The sequence below is a fragment of the Puntigrus tetrazona genome, chromosome 7, assembly GCF_018831695.1.
Source record: "Puntigrus tetrazona isolate hp1 chromosome 7, ASM1883169v1, whole genome shotgun sequence".
NCBI classification, from domain to species: Eukaryota; Metazoa; Chordata; class Actinopteri; order Cypriniformes; family Cyprinidae; genus Puntigrus; species Puntigrus tetrazona.
Genome location: NC_056705.1, coordinates 23,212,284 through 23,229,692, shown reverse-complemented (window position 1 = coordinate 23,229,692; position 17,409 = coordinate 23,212,284). Strand labels below are relative to the sequence as shown.

At 39.2% G+C, this 17,409-nt stretch overlaps 1 protein-coding gene and 1 long non-coding RNA gene across 2 annotated transcripts in view; one reads left to right on the top strand and one right to left on the bottom strand.

Moving 5' to 3' along the window:
- The first annotated feature begins 2,093 nt into the window (after positions 1-2,093).
- On the top strand, positions 2,094-7,705 carry insig1 (insulin induced gene 1). The gene is made up of 6 exons (XM_043244314.1): positions 2,094-2,288; positions 2,436-2,775; positions 3,311-3,435; positions 3,820-3,986; positions 4,215-4,314; positions 5,996-7,705. Exons 2-6 carry the CDS (start codon positions 2,442-2,444, stop codon positions 6,023-6,025), a joined length of 756 nt encoding a protein of 251 aa, XP_043100249.1. The 5' UTR covers positions 2,094-2,288; positions 2,436-2,441; the 3' UTR covers positions 6,026-7,705.
- Positions 7,706-8,477: 772 nt separating this feature from the next.
- The window catches only part of LOC122348649, a 35,949-nt gene continuing 27,017 nt past the window's right edge, over positions 8,478-17,409 (bottom strand). Inside the window, exon 4 of the long non-coding RNA XR_006251350.1 lies at positions 8,478-9,449. This is a non-coding gene — a long non-coding RNA (uncharacterized LOC122348649). The remainder of the gene's footprint in view (positions 9,450-17,409) is intronic.

The following is a 17,409-nucleotide window of genomic DNA, read 5'->3' as shown; positions in this document are numbered from 1 at the left end:
CTATTCAAACAACATTTGCGTACTCGCATTCAAGCAAAAATACTGTTCTAATTGTATTGATTTTATTTATTATTTATTAATTTTAAATTAATGCAATGAGCTCTCTGAGAACACTAATTCCTTTGTTCATTTAAAAGACAATTGGAATTACTAATTCTCTTATTTTTACAGTCTGAATGTATTCCCCAAGTGTTAAGAATTGAAAGAACTCTGCTCTAAAACAACAACAATAACTAAATATTTAATTAGAAAATATTCAAAACCAATCAAAAGAATGACTCCTTCACTACACTAACTTCTAACTTCTAGTGATTTAATGTCGAATTGATTAAAGAGACCGTCTCTGCATTTAATAAGAAATTGTTCACTCTCCTCATTATACATCCCTGTCACTGTACTCTTCTACCTTATACTGTACAGTGCTTTGATGCAACCTGTGTTGTTAAAAGCGCTATATAAATAAAAATGATTGATTGATTGACTACAGTTATTGCTAGGAGTTGTGTTTGCCTGAGGATTTGAAAGAAAGTGTTCACACTTACAAAAACAATCTGAACGTGAAAGATGATTCACTTCTAAACAGCAAAAGGGCGTTCACATTCCAAAGCTTTGAGTTTTGGTACTTTCACCCGCATTAAACGTTTACTTCGCTCACAATGGATTTCAGTTAATCTCCCAGCTAAACAATATAATTGTTTATTTTTCCCTCTCGAGCATTACAGATTGCAAAATGTTTGCTTTTTACATAAATTACTTTAAATACGAGCCAGCCCTAAGAGCAAGGCTTCCTCTGTCTACTCTCTGTTCCTCCCAAGGTTTCTTCCTCATCTGTTTAAGATCTTTGAGAGTTTTTCAACAGCTGCCATCGCCTTTGGCATTAGTTTTGTAAGGCTGCTTTGGAGCAATTTTTACTGTGAAAATCACAACACAAATAAATCAACTGAATTGAAACTTTATTGGGGTTAAATTGATCAATGAATGGATTTTTCGCATCTACGATTATACCATTTTAAAAAATATTTTTGTGTGAAGGAAAGACATAGGCTACTGTTTGTACTTGGTTTGACAGGGCAGACGCAACACAAATGCTTACAACACATCAGTTACGTATATGTTGTTTGCGTTCCAGCATATATACAATCACTTGTTCTCGCATGAACGATAAGCCATGTTTAGTATGTAGATGCTGACAGTCATTCTTGACAAAGGGCAAACATCAGACCCATCTATCTGGTGAGTAGTGGTTCCTCTCAGGTGAAAGTCTGAACTCTGCTCTCTCAATCAATGAATGTACTATGAGTACACAAGCTTATTTACTATGGGGGAACAGCCCACTAAGTACGATGACCTGATTCCCTCTTTCATTCCCATGGACAACGTCCAACACATACATCACGTACTGCACACCGTCACGTATACTAAAACCAACAGGGCCTGTTCATTCCCAAACAATATAGCGTTGAGATTTATACAATGCTGTCCGCTGCAACATGTCACAACTTAGTTTCCCCCATCGTGCGGTTTTGTTTTAGTGCAAACAGGTGACTGTCGCTTCAAATTAAACAACAAGAAAATCTCTAATCAGTGCAGTACTTTTCTGTGAAAAGGATTTGGCCAAGCAACCTCACTAAATCTTATCCAGACGTTTGAAATATTGCATGACTCTTTGTCATCACATCAGTCCACACATACACACAGAAACTGGATTGTGGGGACTTTCTATTATATATATATATATATATATATATATATATATATATATATATATATATATATATATATATATATATATATATATATATATATATATATACACACACATATACATGTATTGTTACACTTTCATTTATACTTTCACAATATTTACTACTTTTTATATTTTTTCCCTCACAATATTTTAGGTTTTACTATCCATGTGGGGACATTTGGTCCCCACAATATAGCATAACAAGTCTTTGCACACACCCATGCCGACGAACAGCTGACGGCGGTGAACATCAACAAACGCGTGTCCTAAGAGGGAGGTGGCGTGCGCTCGCGTCATATGGCCCGCCGCTCTCTGATTGGCCAGCGCGACTCACCAGACATGACCGCGCTTGTTTTCTGCAGAGGAAGCGCGCGTGTGGCACTATTGTACCGTGCAACGAAAGAGACTGCAGCGTTTCGCGGAGAGATGATGTGACCAAACAACGCGTCTTAAACCTTCTGTTAGATTAGCGTTTCGCAAAATAGCTCCGAAAAGCACCGACGCGCCGCCGTTTGGACGAGGACACTGCCCGAGGATCAAGGTGGGTGTTCATAGCCTGCGCTTCCACCGAGAGCCGTCTGTTTTACAGGGATGGAGGTGTTTGTGGCGAAAAGTTCATAGCTTGACTTTAGACGTGGTTATCTTACGGTTTTACCACTTTAAATAATTACGCCTTCGCTTCTCGCAGTGCCAAATGCCAAGACTAGAGGAACACTGTTGGAGCTGCTCCTGTTCACCCAGTGTAAAGACGAAGGAGCTGTCAAGCGCCGGCTGGATTGTGTCTAAAACGGGAGAAATGATGTCCATTATAAGCTCGCTGCTGCGCCACGCATACGGCTCTCTGCACAGCCTCCAGTCCGCTAACTTAATTCGACGGGGGCTGGTGTTGTTTCTCGTCGGAGTAGTTCTCGCCTTGGTGCTGAACTTACTCCAGATCCAGAGAAACGTTACATTGTTCCCAGAGGAAGTGCTGGACACGCTTTTTTCGTCGGCCTGGTGGATCCCCCTCTGCTGTGGCACTGCTGCCGGTGAGTCACTGTTTTTTGTTTGTATCGATAGGGGGAAACGGGTGCTTGCCGCCGGCCTTCTATCGTATTTGCATTACGTAAGAGTTCTCATACGATGATTTGGGGGCAGTTTTGTTGACGCTGAGCTCTGTCGCTATCGCTTAGCGCTGCCCTGGAAACAGCCGGGCATCTGGGGTCACTCTTTGGGGTGCTGCGCTTTCATTGGCTGCGCTCAGAACGGGTGAGCTGCGAGGAGCCACGCCATTGGCTGGAAGGCAGAACATGCCACTGAGTAGAGAAGAGAAACACGGAAGTCGTGTGCAGCCGAAATGAATAAATAATTCGGTCACACACCGCTCCTCCCCTGCATTCCTCACGGTCCACATAGTGGACGCGTACCAGGCTACATCTTTAACTGTCGAAAATAGCTTTTTGTGCACGTCCACTCTTAATGGCTAAAACAACGCAATACAAATTAGATTCACACATCAAATGGTTTTGTTTTGTTTTTTGAAGAGTAACTTGTTTAAATCACTTATGTTTTCTCTGTCCTCAGCTGTGGTTGGTCTCTTGTACCCCTGCCTGGACCACCATCTTGGAGAACCACACAAGTTTAAGAGAGAGTGGGCAAGTGTGATGCGCTGCATTGCTGTTTTTGTGGGCATCAATCACGCCAGTGCTGTATCCTTACAATGAGCTCGTGAAATAGTAGCGGTTTTGCGATTTGTGTTGCTTTAAGGTCACACCACGCAACCTTTCTAAATACTTCAATATTACATTTAATCATTTGACACATCATATCATATCCTTTTAGGCATCATACATCAAACAACTGAGGATGTTGTTCCCAACTTAAAATGCACATCATTGATAGGAGATGCTTGATAGATGGAAATAACCCTATGGACATAAAAGAACAATTCAATCTAAGTGCCCAATGTAAAATAGCATTTTGGTGCAAAAATACGGGCTAAAGTCATGTAGTGTACTACAGTCTTTAATCATAGAATAGAAGTTTTAACCTAGTACTAAGTCATATTTTCCTTAAGTCAAAATACCTAACAGAAACTGGACTTTGCCAATAATGTGCAGCTTTCGCTCACTCTGGCTGCCCTGTCTCTGGGCCTCTGGTGGACATTTGACCGTTCCAGGAGTGGCTTCGGTCTGGGCCTGACCACTGCTTTCCTAGCCACCCTCATTGCTCAGCTGCTCGTCTACAATGGCATCTACCAGTAAGTTGTGACTCACACAAATTGAGACATTGCAGCCGAAAACAGTTTTATCATGTATCATCAGTTTGACAGTTGAGTCACAAACTCACTTCTGTATTTATCTTAAATGTTAATTCATCAGAAGTGAGGCTTTCGTAAACGTCTGAATGTAATTTTCTGCTCCTAGCTGAACAATTGTTGAAAGTTCTTAGTGAGTTGTTTCAGTGCATTTCTTTTAATGTTTCTCAGGTATACGTCTCCAGACTTCTTGTATGTACGTTCGTGGCTGCCTTGTATATTCTTTTCTGGTGGAGTGACCGTAGGAAACATCGGCCGACAGCTAGCGATGGTAAGAAACCTTTCCCCATATTTTCTGCTCGACAAACCCTTTTCCTGTCCTTCATAGTTTAGTTGAATCATTTTAATGAAGCACCTCTGTTAGATCACTCATATATTGTCTTGAGTTTCCTGGAGTGCCCTCCCACTAGGCCAGGGCGCACTTTTCAGAAACGATACTTAAATGGGGCACACCTACAGAAGCAAAAGTAAAACTGAATATCCTGGAATGATTCATCAGCTATTCACAGCACTCAGCGTAAACAGAGTAACCAGACAGCCTGAATGTTTTAGGCAACAAACAAACAGACTTAGAGCCAACATAAGAAGGATTCAGATGTAGTTAGGATTTAAGTGGTAACAACAAGTAACAACAAAAGGCAACACAGTCACAAATTTAGCTTTTTTTTTTTTTTTTTTTGTATTTTGATGAAGGACCACAAGTTGGCTTAAAAATAGTAGACGGCTTGCCCTGTAACTTTTATAGGTGTTCAATTTGGAAATATAAATTTTGTGTGAAACTAGGGGTCTAGACTGTACCTTTTTTCAGCACGCCTAAATTTGACTTAATGCCTGGAAAAATAGCTTTTTCTATCAATTGCGTTCCTTTAGTGAAGAGTTTGTTAATAGTTTCCAGTGCTGGGCTGAAACGTCATGCCTGGACATCTTAATTAGCTGCTGATTGTAGTCTGAGGCATGTTTGTGCCATCCCTCCAAGCCTTCTCAGTCAGCTGTGCCTCTTTGTCTTGCTGACATAACCTCGTTCTTTCTCAATAAGGGCGTGAAAGCAGATTACGCTCCTTGTTTTTCATGCTAATGGTCAGAGAGATGGTAAACAAAGTGCTTTACTGGCTCCAAGTGGTGCATTCGACATGTTTTTCCCGGGTGTTTTTTGTTTTCGAGTTTGGCACCAGTTGATTTTGCTTGACCAGCTGGGATTAGTGCTCTTACTAGTATTTTTCTCCACTTTCTTTATGAAATGGCCAGTTAAGAGATGTAGTGGACTCACTATCTGTCTGAATATACCGAATAGAGCATTGATCTGTCTGTGAATTTCTATTTTGTAGTCTAGAAATGTCTATATCTTAACTCTAGAAGTAGAAATCCTCAACTAATAGTATTAAAGTCAGTATTATGATTACCATTTAAACCGTTAGCGCTGTACACTGTTTGGTTTTTGGGATTAAATGTTCTCTGAGAGATTGCTCTCTTCGGAGACTGGCCAGCTGCCCGTTTGTGAGGCATATGAGAGAGTGTTGGCCTATGTGAGGCTATCATATTTTACAGGGCGCCACATTCACACTGGCCTTGTATACTTTGTGCATATACAAGGCTTGTCATTATATATAGTGCATACTAATTATAGCCACAATGTTGAGGGGCCAAGTGAGTTTTAACAGGAGCAGCTTCAGCTTTTTTGACCAAACCAATTTTAAATAGCTGAAAGCATCTTTTTAAATGCACACCTGTGGTGATGGAACATGTTCAGGTAGATAGAAAGTATGTTGAGTGCTCTCCAATACATATTAATGTTTTGCACAGTGGTACACTTTATGCCTGCTCCTTTATTCTGTAATCGTTAGGGAATGAATGCAAATTAAGCCGTTTCCTTTTTTCTTTTCTTTTTTTTTTTTTTAAATCTACTGTGCAAACACTGCATGTTCTTTACTAACGGACTGTCTGTTTCTCCACAGGGCTCAACTGAGAAGCCTCATAATGACTAAGTGGATGTCAGAGGTCATGAAGTGAGCTTCAAAGAGTGCCAAAACAGAGGGCCTTCAAACTGACTCTACATTGGGTGTTCCTGGTTTCTGTCCAAGCGTAACTTCTGCTCTTAATTTTACTCCTCTTTATAATGCAAGAAAGCGAAGAGCAGGTTGGTCAGAATCGGCCCGGTGTGCCATGAACAGCCAAAAGAATCCCCCTGGCATTCATTACTACCATCAGCGTTGTTGTTGTTACAGCTCCTTGCAGTAGTGTTACTGGTAACTTATTACCAGGTTGCTGGAGTGCCACTATTGGACTGTACAAAATCATAGCTAGCTTCTCTTTCACTGAAAGTGAACGTAACGGTGAAACGTTGTCTATACAAATGAGTGTGTGTGTGCTGGTCCCTGTGGATAAGGCCGGGGGAGAAACGGTGGTGTGGAAGTGCACACTTTTTTTGTATTACTTTGCGCAGGAGAAATCGAGAAATCAAAGGGAAAAAATTGAAGACTGTGCAAAATACCTAAACTATCCAAAGAGGTCTGTGTACTGTCTATATAGGATTTGTTGTAGTTTTATTTTTACAAAAAAAAACAACTCTCATACAGACTGACCACCTTGAGTGTTATTTTGAGTACCAGAGAGGTTTGATTTGCCAATCACATTTGTGCCGACTGGTTAGCGTAGTATATTGACTGAATTGATTGTGTTTTTATCATACTTTGTTGCTAACGCAGACCAAAAGTAAAACTAGAAACGTTTAAGAAATTAAGTGGCACCTTGAAATAATAAGAATCAAACACAGTTAAAACATCAAGGATGCTTCTATTTATATTGATGTGAACTCACAAAAAAATGTGTAATGAAGTCAATTTAAAGGTTTCTTAATGAAAAGGTTGAAAACAAGGGATAACTAAACGTCCAGAAGACATTTGTACTGCGGCCTCGAAGGTTTGCAATCTGTGATTGCCTTTGTATTATAGATTTAAGTGCTTTTGTCACTTCCTCTCCAGTACAGTAATTTTTTTCTTTTTCTTTGTACTTTATTCATTGTGTATTACTTATCACCTGTAGCCGCTTGTATATCTAATATAAGAGGAATCGCTGGGCTAGTGTGTAGGTTTGGGGGTCTTAGCAATTGAAGTGCAATCAGTTTCTTTGAGCCTGGTATTCTTTCATATTTATTACTTTTTATAATGTTAAGGTACCCCAGACGACTCATATGCAGTATAGCAACATACCAGCAATAAACACATCGTTTATACATATGTGAAGATGTAATATAACAGGAGACTCGTTTTTAAAATAAGTCACACACAAAAGATAATATTGAAAATGATACCAATGACCATTTCCACTGTTCTGGGGAAAAAAAACACACGCCATGTTCTGTGTCTTTACTAGCAGTAGTAACTGGGAAAAATCATTTAAGAGAATGCTGTGTTGTATTTTGGCAATGTGCGAAGAAGAACATGAGGGAATGTTTTAAAACGGTGATAAAACGTTGCTCTCAGGAGTAACAGAACCTCTGTGCTTCAGGGAAAGAGAGATGAAAAACCGAATGAAAGCTTTATTTAGAGGGGAGTGAGAAACGTAGTGATGTGTTTCTAGGAGTAAGTGTGCCCTGTGTGTCTTTACCACTTCATTTATACTGTTTTAGGTTCAATGAATGAAATTCAATAAAATTGTGTGTTGTACAATGGTCTTTGGAGTTATTCATGTGATCTTGAAATTTGTGGGCTAAGCATAAAATCTGCATGCGTTCTATTCATTAATACCGAAAAATTCTATGTTACTTGATAGGGTTTATTTGTTGCTGTTAACAAATGGCGTGGAATTAAAAACTATTAGTTTGTGATAATAAAAGTTAAAGTAAAACATTTTGTTTTCAGTACATGTGATTAACATTACCCACATTCTTCTTGCTTTGACTAATCTAACTACTTAGCGTTTTTATACCTTTGGACAAATTAAAGAACTTGTTCAATAAAATATGTATGTAGTGCATACACACATAAGAGCTGATCTTAAAGTGTGATTTGAGCAATAAACTGATCATCATGTTGGTTTCCTGAATGAATCCGACTCCCTTTGCTGTCACTCTGACCTCATTCTTTTCCCCTCGGTTTGGACCTCACCAAGAAGGAGACATCTGAGACAACTTATCCTACCCCCCCCGTCTATTTATACCATCAATTAGGATTGACCATACATGTAAATGTGTGAAACAACATGATAAACTTGATCATCTTATCCATCCTTAAATGTATGTTTTGAATATTCACGTGTATACACATTCACAAAAAAAAACCATACATATTCAAACATATTCCGTTACTTTTTAACCTACCACGTTGTCTTGCCTTCGAAGTCAAGAGCAAAGACAAGCCGTCCACCTGCATGTAAAATAATATTTAAAAGGATGAATGCCACAGAATGCAATGCAACATTTTTTTAGCACAAGGTGTTTAATAATTTAAAATGCATATTCATTTAATAAGATACATACAGAGGTGAAATATAATCTTTTTACACTTTTAAACACTCATTTCCACTAATGCAAAAATACTTGGAATACAATCAGAATGCATTCAAGGCTTCAAGGAACGCTGTCATAAATGTGGCTCCAGTTTATATCACCAGATGGCAGTATTGTACATTTTTCAACAGTACCACATCACTTTAAAGAGGGACCCCTCCTGGTAGCATGAGCACTGCCTGTTCCTAGTCAAACTTCAACAGTGACAAGCATGTCATCGTGTGTAAGAGATGTCATTTCACATCTGCTACAAAAGCCAGATGTTGAAAGGGACCAGTGAAAATGTGGGGAATCTCACCACCAAATTAAAACCGCCGTTTAGCCCCGTTTAAAGGACATTTCAGCATTTCTGTTGGTTACCAAAAACAAAATCAACAGCACTTGTTGAATAAAGAAATAAAAGAATAAAGAATGTGTGAAGTTGCATCAGGATTGCACTCAGCAGCACCGAATTTCTGGCAGTGAAATTGTTGTGTGGGCTGAGATTTGAACATTGGTCGATACATTAAAAATAAATGTTTCTACCATACTTTATTTTGCCCTTGAGCATGACACTTAACCCCAGGTTGCTCTGGAAGCCTGTCCCTACGAATCTGCAAGCTCTTTTCAGTAAAAGTTTACATCAACCGTTCTGTAGGGCGAAAGAAAGGTACAAGCGAAAGATAAAGAACAACAAAATAAATGTTTGTGCGTGTTGGTGGATTTTCTCTGTGTTTGTATGGAGATGACTTGCAGAGGCTTTAACAGGCGTTGAGGATTTAGATTGCTCTTTGGCCCTGGGTAAGGGCCCCCCCACCGCTCCTCTAATGGAAGATGATTCAGTCGAACGGACGAGAAGACAGAATCGCAATTACCCAGACTTATTGAACTCACCCCTGACATTTCTTTGGCTTCTGACTGAACTAGCACAGGAGTACAAGAGGACAGGGAAGTGGAGGAGAGATGAAGGGGAGTGGGGGTACAGAAAAGAGAGAGAGGAGATAGAATATGTTAATGACAAAAGAGACCGACACACTAAGAAAATATAGATTACACACGGTACACAGGCCCTCTTAAAGCTCTTGAATCTGAAAAGATATAACGCAGCCATATAGAAACGCGCACAATTGGACAAAAGCAGAAAGGAAACACAGGCGAAATTAATCGCTGCCTTTTTCAACCAACAAAATTATCTTAAATTGGACCGCCAGGCTGTGAAATAATTTCTGCCTCAGTCAACACTGTCACTGATTCCGGGGGATTGACGTGTGCATGTTAAGCCACAATGGCAATCTCTCCCCATTCTCTCCTTCGATATCCCTCGCTCATTGTCTCATCACCGTCTCACTCAATCTTTGAGGGTAGCAAGATAATGAATTGAAGAATTAGACCTAATGGGACACAGACCAGCGACGGTGTTACAGGAGGGTGCGAAAAAAATAAATAAATAAAAAACAGAGCACCATTTCAGTCCAAATTGCCCGCGATGCCATTCAAATGCCAGTCTGGCATTTAAACACGTCTCACCCCTCACAACTGACCAGGACTTCCATTCGCCTCAGTCAGTCTGATTCAGCCCTGCTTGTTCTAATTGGTTTATGGATTCCATGGTCGATCACAAGACAAGAAGTCTTATAGCAAAGGTGATGGCAAAGTGTTTTTCGGCAATGAGGGTCAAGGTCACAGCATTCGAAAAGGATTACAATAATCAACAAAGGTGTAGCTTTAATTATAACAGCATAAACTAAATTATATATATATATATATATATATATATATATATATATATATATTATATTTGGGATTCACATCCTAGTCTAGACAATTTCAAATGGGTTTCAAAATTTCTTTGGATGAAATATACTAGCTGAAATACGCAGGTCTGATGACGATACAGAGATTAGTTCAGTCATTTATTACTGGGGTACTTTATATCAACAGAGTTATATAATGAAGATTACTACTGATTATATTCTTCAGGCATTGTACAAATGAAAATCAAACACACTTCTCTCTTGTGTGCAGTGGAATGAATTTCACAGTTCTGCGATGGCTGCAGTCAGAAAAGTAAATATCAGGTGGTGACACATGAAGCGTCTGATCCGCACAAATCCTTTACAGTGCAAATGAAATACACATGGCATTACGGTCTGGGATTAACTGTCTGCTGACTGCCGTTAGGCCTGCCACGATTACAACCTAATCAAGCACATGAAGGCACACTCTAATAGTAGGCCAGTGTTACAAACCTTGTTGTTCAGGGGGGTTTTATATGTCTAATTACCAATGATAAAAATGCAAAAAACAAACCGATAATAAAAATAAAACAATGATCAAATGATTGTGTAAACAGCTGCATCTACCATTTAAAAAAGGATAGACAACTGCTTCCATGCTGTACATTTCCGACTATATTTCATGTTTTCAGAAATCAGCTGCATGTGCTGTTACACTCAAACTGTAACTGTAATGTTTCAACTACAATTAAAACATTATGTAAAACGCATACGTTTATCTTGAGGTCAGCTGCCTTATTATGGCATTCTGCTATGTCACTTTAAAAAAAAAAAAAAAAAAAAAGAAATTTAATGCCATAGTTTTTATATTTAGTCCTTTGACCTAAATATTCTGCAGGGACCCCTTTTAATATGTTTTTCATGCCAGCCCAGCACCTCAAATGCTTGTACAGACTGGGACACGCAGAAAACCATGATTTTAATCCTGCTGAGCTGTTAACAGTCACAGTTAACAATTCACTTTTGTGATTATTAAAAAAAAACTGCAACCAAAAAAGCCACGCTTATGAATACAAAACGAATACACTTTGCTAAAAAGCAACGTGATTTAAAGATGCATTATTCCCTTTCTTGTAATTCAAATTTGTACAACCTTAAAATAGTCAATTTTATGCCCAGTGTTTTAATTCCCAAATTACAGGCTAATTAATCTCGCTTACCATCATTACTTTTTCAACCCCGTTTTTAACTCACCAAATAGTAGAAATATCTAACTCTTCGCAAATGATTTAGTAAGCCTATACACCCATCGTCACTAGGTTTTCACCTTTAATGCGAGCAGCAGAAGGCAGGAGAAACAGGCGAGGCTGGGCACAATAGTCAAACAGCGATCACAGCCTTTATTTCTAACCCACTGGGAGCAGAACTTGCTTCCGCCCTCAAGTGCGTTATTGAACGCTTATCGAGAGACGGTCCCACGTTATTCACACATCATCTTTCATCTGCTAGTTCAGCTGAGCAATCTCAAATATTTCGAAAATTCAATCTACGTCTTTAAGTGGAATTTAGGCATGATGACGAAAACCGTTCCATTTTTCTCCTTTGAATTCCTTTTTTTTTTTGACGAGCGACGTCAAATTTGTAAAGTCGAGGCATATAGGCGGCTTGCGCGCCTGAATATTTTAAACCTGAATGAAGAATGCGAAGTGCAAAAATAGGGGAGATAAATAGATTAGTGTGTGAAAGATGGCGAAATAACGCGTTCCCCATCACAAAGCGGGAGAGCAGCTGTGGACGGAGCAGGTTCCGGTCGAGTACAGACGCACAAAAGAGGACTCCAACTTTCTCAGAGAGGCACTGGAAGGGACACTGGGGTAAAAAAAAAAAAAAAAAAAAAAATACCCTGGCCACTCTGAAAATATCTGGGGTGGAGATTTATCCTGCATTCAAAACTTTAAAGGCAACCGCAAGGAATACTGTGTTGGGACCTTTGACCGAGTATCGGGTCCGTGCCTTACCATGATTGGCAACTGGTAAAAGGCCTCGTTTCAGGAAGTCCTCTCATCTCAGCTGTGGTCAAAATAAATATCTTAGGGGTTAGGTTAAAGGTGGGGCACGCGACACATGGAATCAGCCTCTTCTCTCTCTATATATACACTTGCTGATCCTGAAGATATGATTAGTGATGCCACACACGGAGAACGTCCAAGCCCGTTTACAAAAGTATAGAAAATACATATAGCACTTACTTTGTCACACGTCAGGCTATAGAGCCTATCATATCACGCGTTTTTCACGACCAGCCTCCTTTTTTCTTCGATACTTGCTTTTTACATATCAATTCGCCAACCCGTGACCTTTTGCTGTCGCGTGCACGGGGACTTGACAGACCGAGCTAGGTGTAACGCGCTTATTATGCGTTTACACACTAATCGTTTTACTAAATAAGCGAATTAAGCAACAAGTGCACAAGTGAGGTGGAAGCGAGAAGAGCGTTTTGGGGAAGTGATTATTGCGCACATGTCACGCGCCACACTTGTCGCGAGGGTCGTAAACAATCACAAGCACGCGAAACAGGTGCCAGTGGAATTCAAAGCAGCTAAACTCCCGCGAAGAAACGGGGATAACGCCCTGTGACCCACCTAGGGTGTTTAGACATCGTTACAGGTAATGCGGAGCAGACAATGTCTAATGTAACTTATTATTTCTTGTCGCTATCTGTATTTATAAGGCTCTCTCTTCTCATAACGCTTTTTTTTTTAAGTATACAGCCGCCAAGTGGTGTTTATTAGTCATTGTCACAAGTAAGATGTCACCTGAAGCGTGCATATATATTTACATTTATTCATATTCAGAGTGGGACCAACATTAACTGTGATTATTAAAAAAAAGTCGCTATATTCGCAAAATATATTTTTAAATTTATTTTGCACGTAGTTTTTTTTTTTTTTTTAAACAAAACTAACACTGCTTTTGAAATCATAATCTTCCGCGCAACCAAAGGTTATTTTACTAACTGTGAGGGACATTTAAAGTATATTCTAATAAGTAAATTATAACCTGATTTTTAACTTGATTACGTTTATTATAAGATAAATTATTAATATGCTAAAAAAAAATTCTGTTAAATAGGAAACTCCAAAGTAAAATGACAAAATATGAGAGGAAATCGGAGGATAATATCTCGAAACGGCAAATATAATCTATTGATGTTATTCAGATAGACTACAGTTGTTTTGTTTTTGTTTTAGTTTTTTTCAAATGAACTTAAAGCGAGAATATGAAATGGTACTAGGTATTATTAACGAATTATGATCATGTTAGAATGGTAAATTGGTATGGACACAAACATATTGAGCAGAAATTCAGAATTAAGCAAGGATTAAGAGTGTTTGTTTGTTTGTTTGTTTAAAGAAATCAACCCTTTATTAAATGTTTACAAAAGTAAGATTTGCGCACGCAATTACATTTAAAAGATATTTATTGTAAGTTAAAAGTACGTGGCCAGACATTTTAAAGTCGACGATAGAAAAACGAAAACAGTTTCTACTTTTTAACGTCGCACCTATTGTAGCAAAATGACATTAAAATCTGATTACTCTGGAATATTTATAACAAACGTGCCAACTCCGTTTTAGTAAAATGAAGGAAAGAACAAAGTGAACATTTAAATAACATCTGTCCCCATCAGACTACAACAGCTGACCAACATTTAAATGGCATAAAATGAACAACTTGGAACAAAGACAGTGAAAGAAGTTTTTGCACGGATGTAGCCTTCATTAATTAATTCTTGTCAGGATTCAACTAAATAAAATACAGATAGCATAATGCACAATACATATTTTTACAGAAAATATTTTTTATTATAAAGAAAATACATATTCTTTTGTTTTTTTTTACTTTGTTTTGTTGGAAAAACGTTTTTCCAATTAGTTCATATAAACGCATCATATTTAGCTATTCCACATCAATCATGAAGAAACTGTGTTTATAACAATCCGTGACAGATTACAAAATATTTTTCGGATATATTTCCCCCCCCTTTCCACAAACAACTGACAACTGGTCACAAACCAATTTGAGAAAACGCGTTTGATCGGTGATGTTAATGAAATATAATCTGGGCTGGCATGTCTGAGAGGCACTCTAAATGCCAGCTTTCACGGAGAGAAAATGCTTGGTATTTGTGAAAGTGAAATTGCACCTGTGGCACTTTCTTGCGTTTGAAAAGCCAGCCGACATTGCACGTCTAAAAAAAATATTTTAAGCATCATCACGGATTTTTAAGGTTGGTTGAGGGGGAGAAAAAAGGTCTAAGCCCGCAGAAACGTTTTGTTTCTCAGATTCACCGAAATCTTAAAGGTGGGATGACTGGAGAGAGATACAAGGCTAAAGCTTTGACTGTCAATGAAGCCATTTTCTCCGAAAAGGGTCTCAAGATGGGAGCAGCATTCAATTAACTTGATCCCATCTAAAGAGCCTTAATTAGGTTTGTGGAGGACGCCACATGCACGGTGGGTCAGGGACAGCGAGACAGTGTGGACTGAAAAGAGACTTATTTACGCCAGGACGATCAGACGCTTTAGAATTAAAGGCATTAAAACCTATCAACTCTATCCTCCCGGCGATTTCAAAGTGTCCACTCTGCTAGGATCCGGACCCCGACAGTTCCCTGGCTTTGATGGAGGAATCTGGATTTAAAACAAGAAGCATCAGTCATGCATTTAGACCAATACCCACAGAGGTATTGGTTTCCTTTTTTTGGTACTGGACCGAATGTTAGGACGGTGCTGTTAAAATGATTTCTGATGCGTTTGTTTAAACATTTAAAGAACTTTACAAATCTTTGGCGAGGAAAAAGATATTTGTTTGTAACGTCGAAAATAAGTGTCATCGTGTGATCGCGGATCCTAGAGAGGTGGTTGGCTGGGTTGGATCCTGCCCTGCGTGGTGTCAGGACTCATATCGCTGGCGTGCTTTGACTGACCGTGTTAGTATGAGTGTTTGTGTGTCTTTGAGAGAGAGAGAGAGAGCTGGAGAGAGAGTTAAGGGGGGTGTGTTATCCTTTATATCAGGCTGCAAGCTCTATGATCACCAAGGCTCGCTCGCGCGCGCGCGCACGCACACACACACACACACACACACACACACACACACACACACACACACACACACACACACACACACACACATCAGCGCGTCCATTCACAAATCGAGCCAGCGCGTCAGCACCTATTGTAGTGACTGAGCCAGTGGCATATAGTGTGTGTTGGAGCACAAGAGAGTCCAAAGGCAACACACAGAGGGTCAAACAGTAGGCACTTCCAGTCTAAACTGGTACAGAACCTGGATTCAAATTAAACGCTGACTATCAGATCTATCACACAGACTATTGATAGGCCTAGGGACCTCTATTAGCCTAATATTACTCTTTTCATAAGCAAACGGCACATCACCTTGACATTTTTGTATTATTTTTATTGTTATAGCCTATGCATATCGACATGTGTGTTTGTCCGAAAACCAATTTTTTTTTTTATTTTATTTCCTCTTGATCTTTGATGGTTTACACCACTATTCGTGGACATTATATATCATATTCTACATTTATAAATCTTTAATCAAATCACCTACTCTCTGGCTGGAACGGACCTGCTTAATTGACGGGTGTTGGCGGGAACACACTTTTGCATTACAAGTCTGGTCAATATTTGTATATTCCTCCTTACATACAAGAACATTCTACATAGACTATTTATAACTAAAATATAACAACAACAACAACAACAAATAATAATAATAATAATAATAATAATAATAATACTTTATATAATATTTTTTATTTTGTTCAGTGTATATAACTAATTTTGCCATGAACGTTATTTTTTTCTGTCACGCAAAACATCGCACTTCGTCTATAGCTAAATAAATCAATAAATACATATGAAAACATTAATGCGGCGCTTTGCTGTCGTAGCCCCTCTCTATCACCAAAGCTAACTTTAAAAAATATAAACACAGAAAAATATCTTATTACTTAAGAACTAAAACTATTGATTAACCACAATCAACAAAAATGTCAGCGATAATCGGTTTACAAACCAGACTGAATGTCATTCTACCTAATTGACACTCCTGTTCCCCGTGCTCTTAATATTTTCTAAAGCCGATACGATTATTTATAAATATATTGCCTCGTAGAAAATTTTTTACTTTGCTGAGAGTCTATAGGATTGCCAAAAGGTCCTCATTTTTGACCGTGGGCATAACGACGCAGTGAAATGCAAAGCTCATCAATTGTTTGAGGAATAAGGCTAGGCTTATTGGATGAATAGTCCCCGGTGTGAGCTATATATTCTGGAGACTAACTTATAGAGCAGATGCGCACGTGAACACGCCCGTGCGCGCGGCGGACACGTCACAGACGACACAAAAGATGAAAGAGCGATGTCACGTCAAGGCAAATAAAAACATCAACGTATATGGCCTTAATCCTACGCACAGGGTTTCGCTATTGCAGTTATGGTTTCCTTAAAGCGCTGTAAGTGTAAAATTAAGGCGATATGAAAGAACTGCATGCCTGCCTGAAATGACATCATATGATAGTCTCATATGATAACAGAGCATAAAATGTTGAACACTCATAGATGCGCTTTGGAAATATATATTTATGACTGATGATTTCTTCTTTTTGCTGTATAACAGCCTCTTAACTGTTATGGGAGGGGACGCCTCATATTGGTTAGTGACATCACAAGATAGGCCTACATACAGTAGAGGATGAAGCAGCAGAAGTGGAGGGTAAATGAGGAGACAGGGTGCTTCGTTTATGGAAAATCACCGATCTGATGCACGGTCGTTTTATTTGAGTTAGCCAAACTCTGGCTTTTACAATCCCACGCTTGCACGCCTGCCAGGGAATCCATTCCACGACACAAATAATTGCGTAAAATGCGATTCGCGCTTATGGCCGGGGCGAGCGTTTCAGCCCCGACTGCAGCCAAAGAGAGACGGTGATACAGGGCAGGCCACGGCGCTCGCGATCTGTCAACCGATCTATTGTCTTTCAACCCTTCCGCGCGCGGAGTCTACGGTGAATATCTTGCGGGTGATTAAAAAAGCCTTCTAAAAGAGTGGCCCTGTC

Excerpts from the sequence above, each read along its gene's own strand:
- insig1 (XM_043244314.1), top strand. The coding sequence starts at position 2,442 with ATGCCAAGACTAGAGGAACACTGTTGGAGCTGCTCCTGTTCACCCAGT. Across the intron at positions 2,776-3,310 it reads CTGCTGTGGCACTGCTGCCG|CTGTGGTTGGTCTCTTGTAC; the intron begins GTGAGTCACTGT and ends CTCTGTCCTCAG. Across the intron at positions 3,987-4,214 it reads GTCTACAATGGCATCTACCA|GTATACGTCTCCAGACTTCT; the intron begins GTAAGTTGTGAC and ends AATGTTTCTCAG.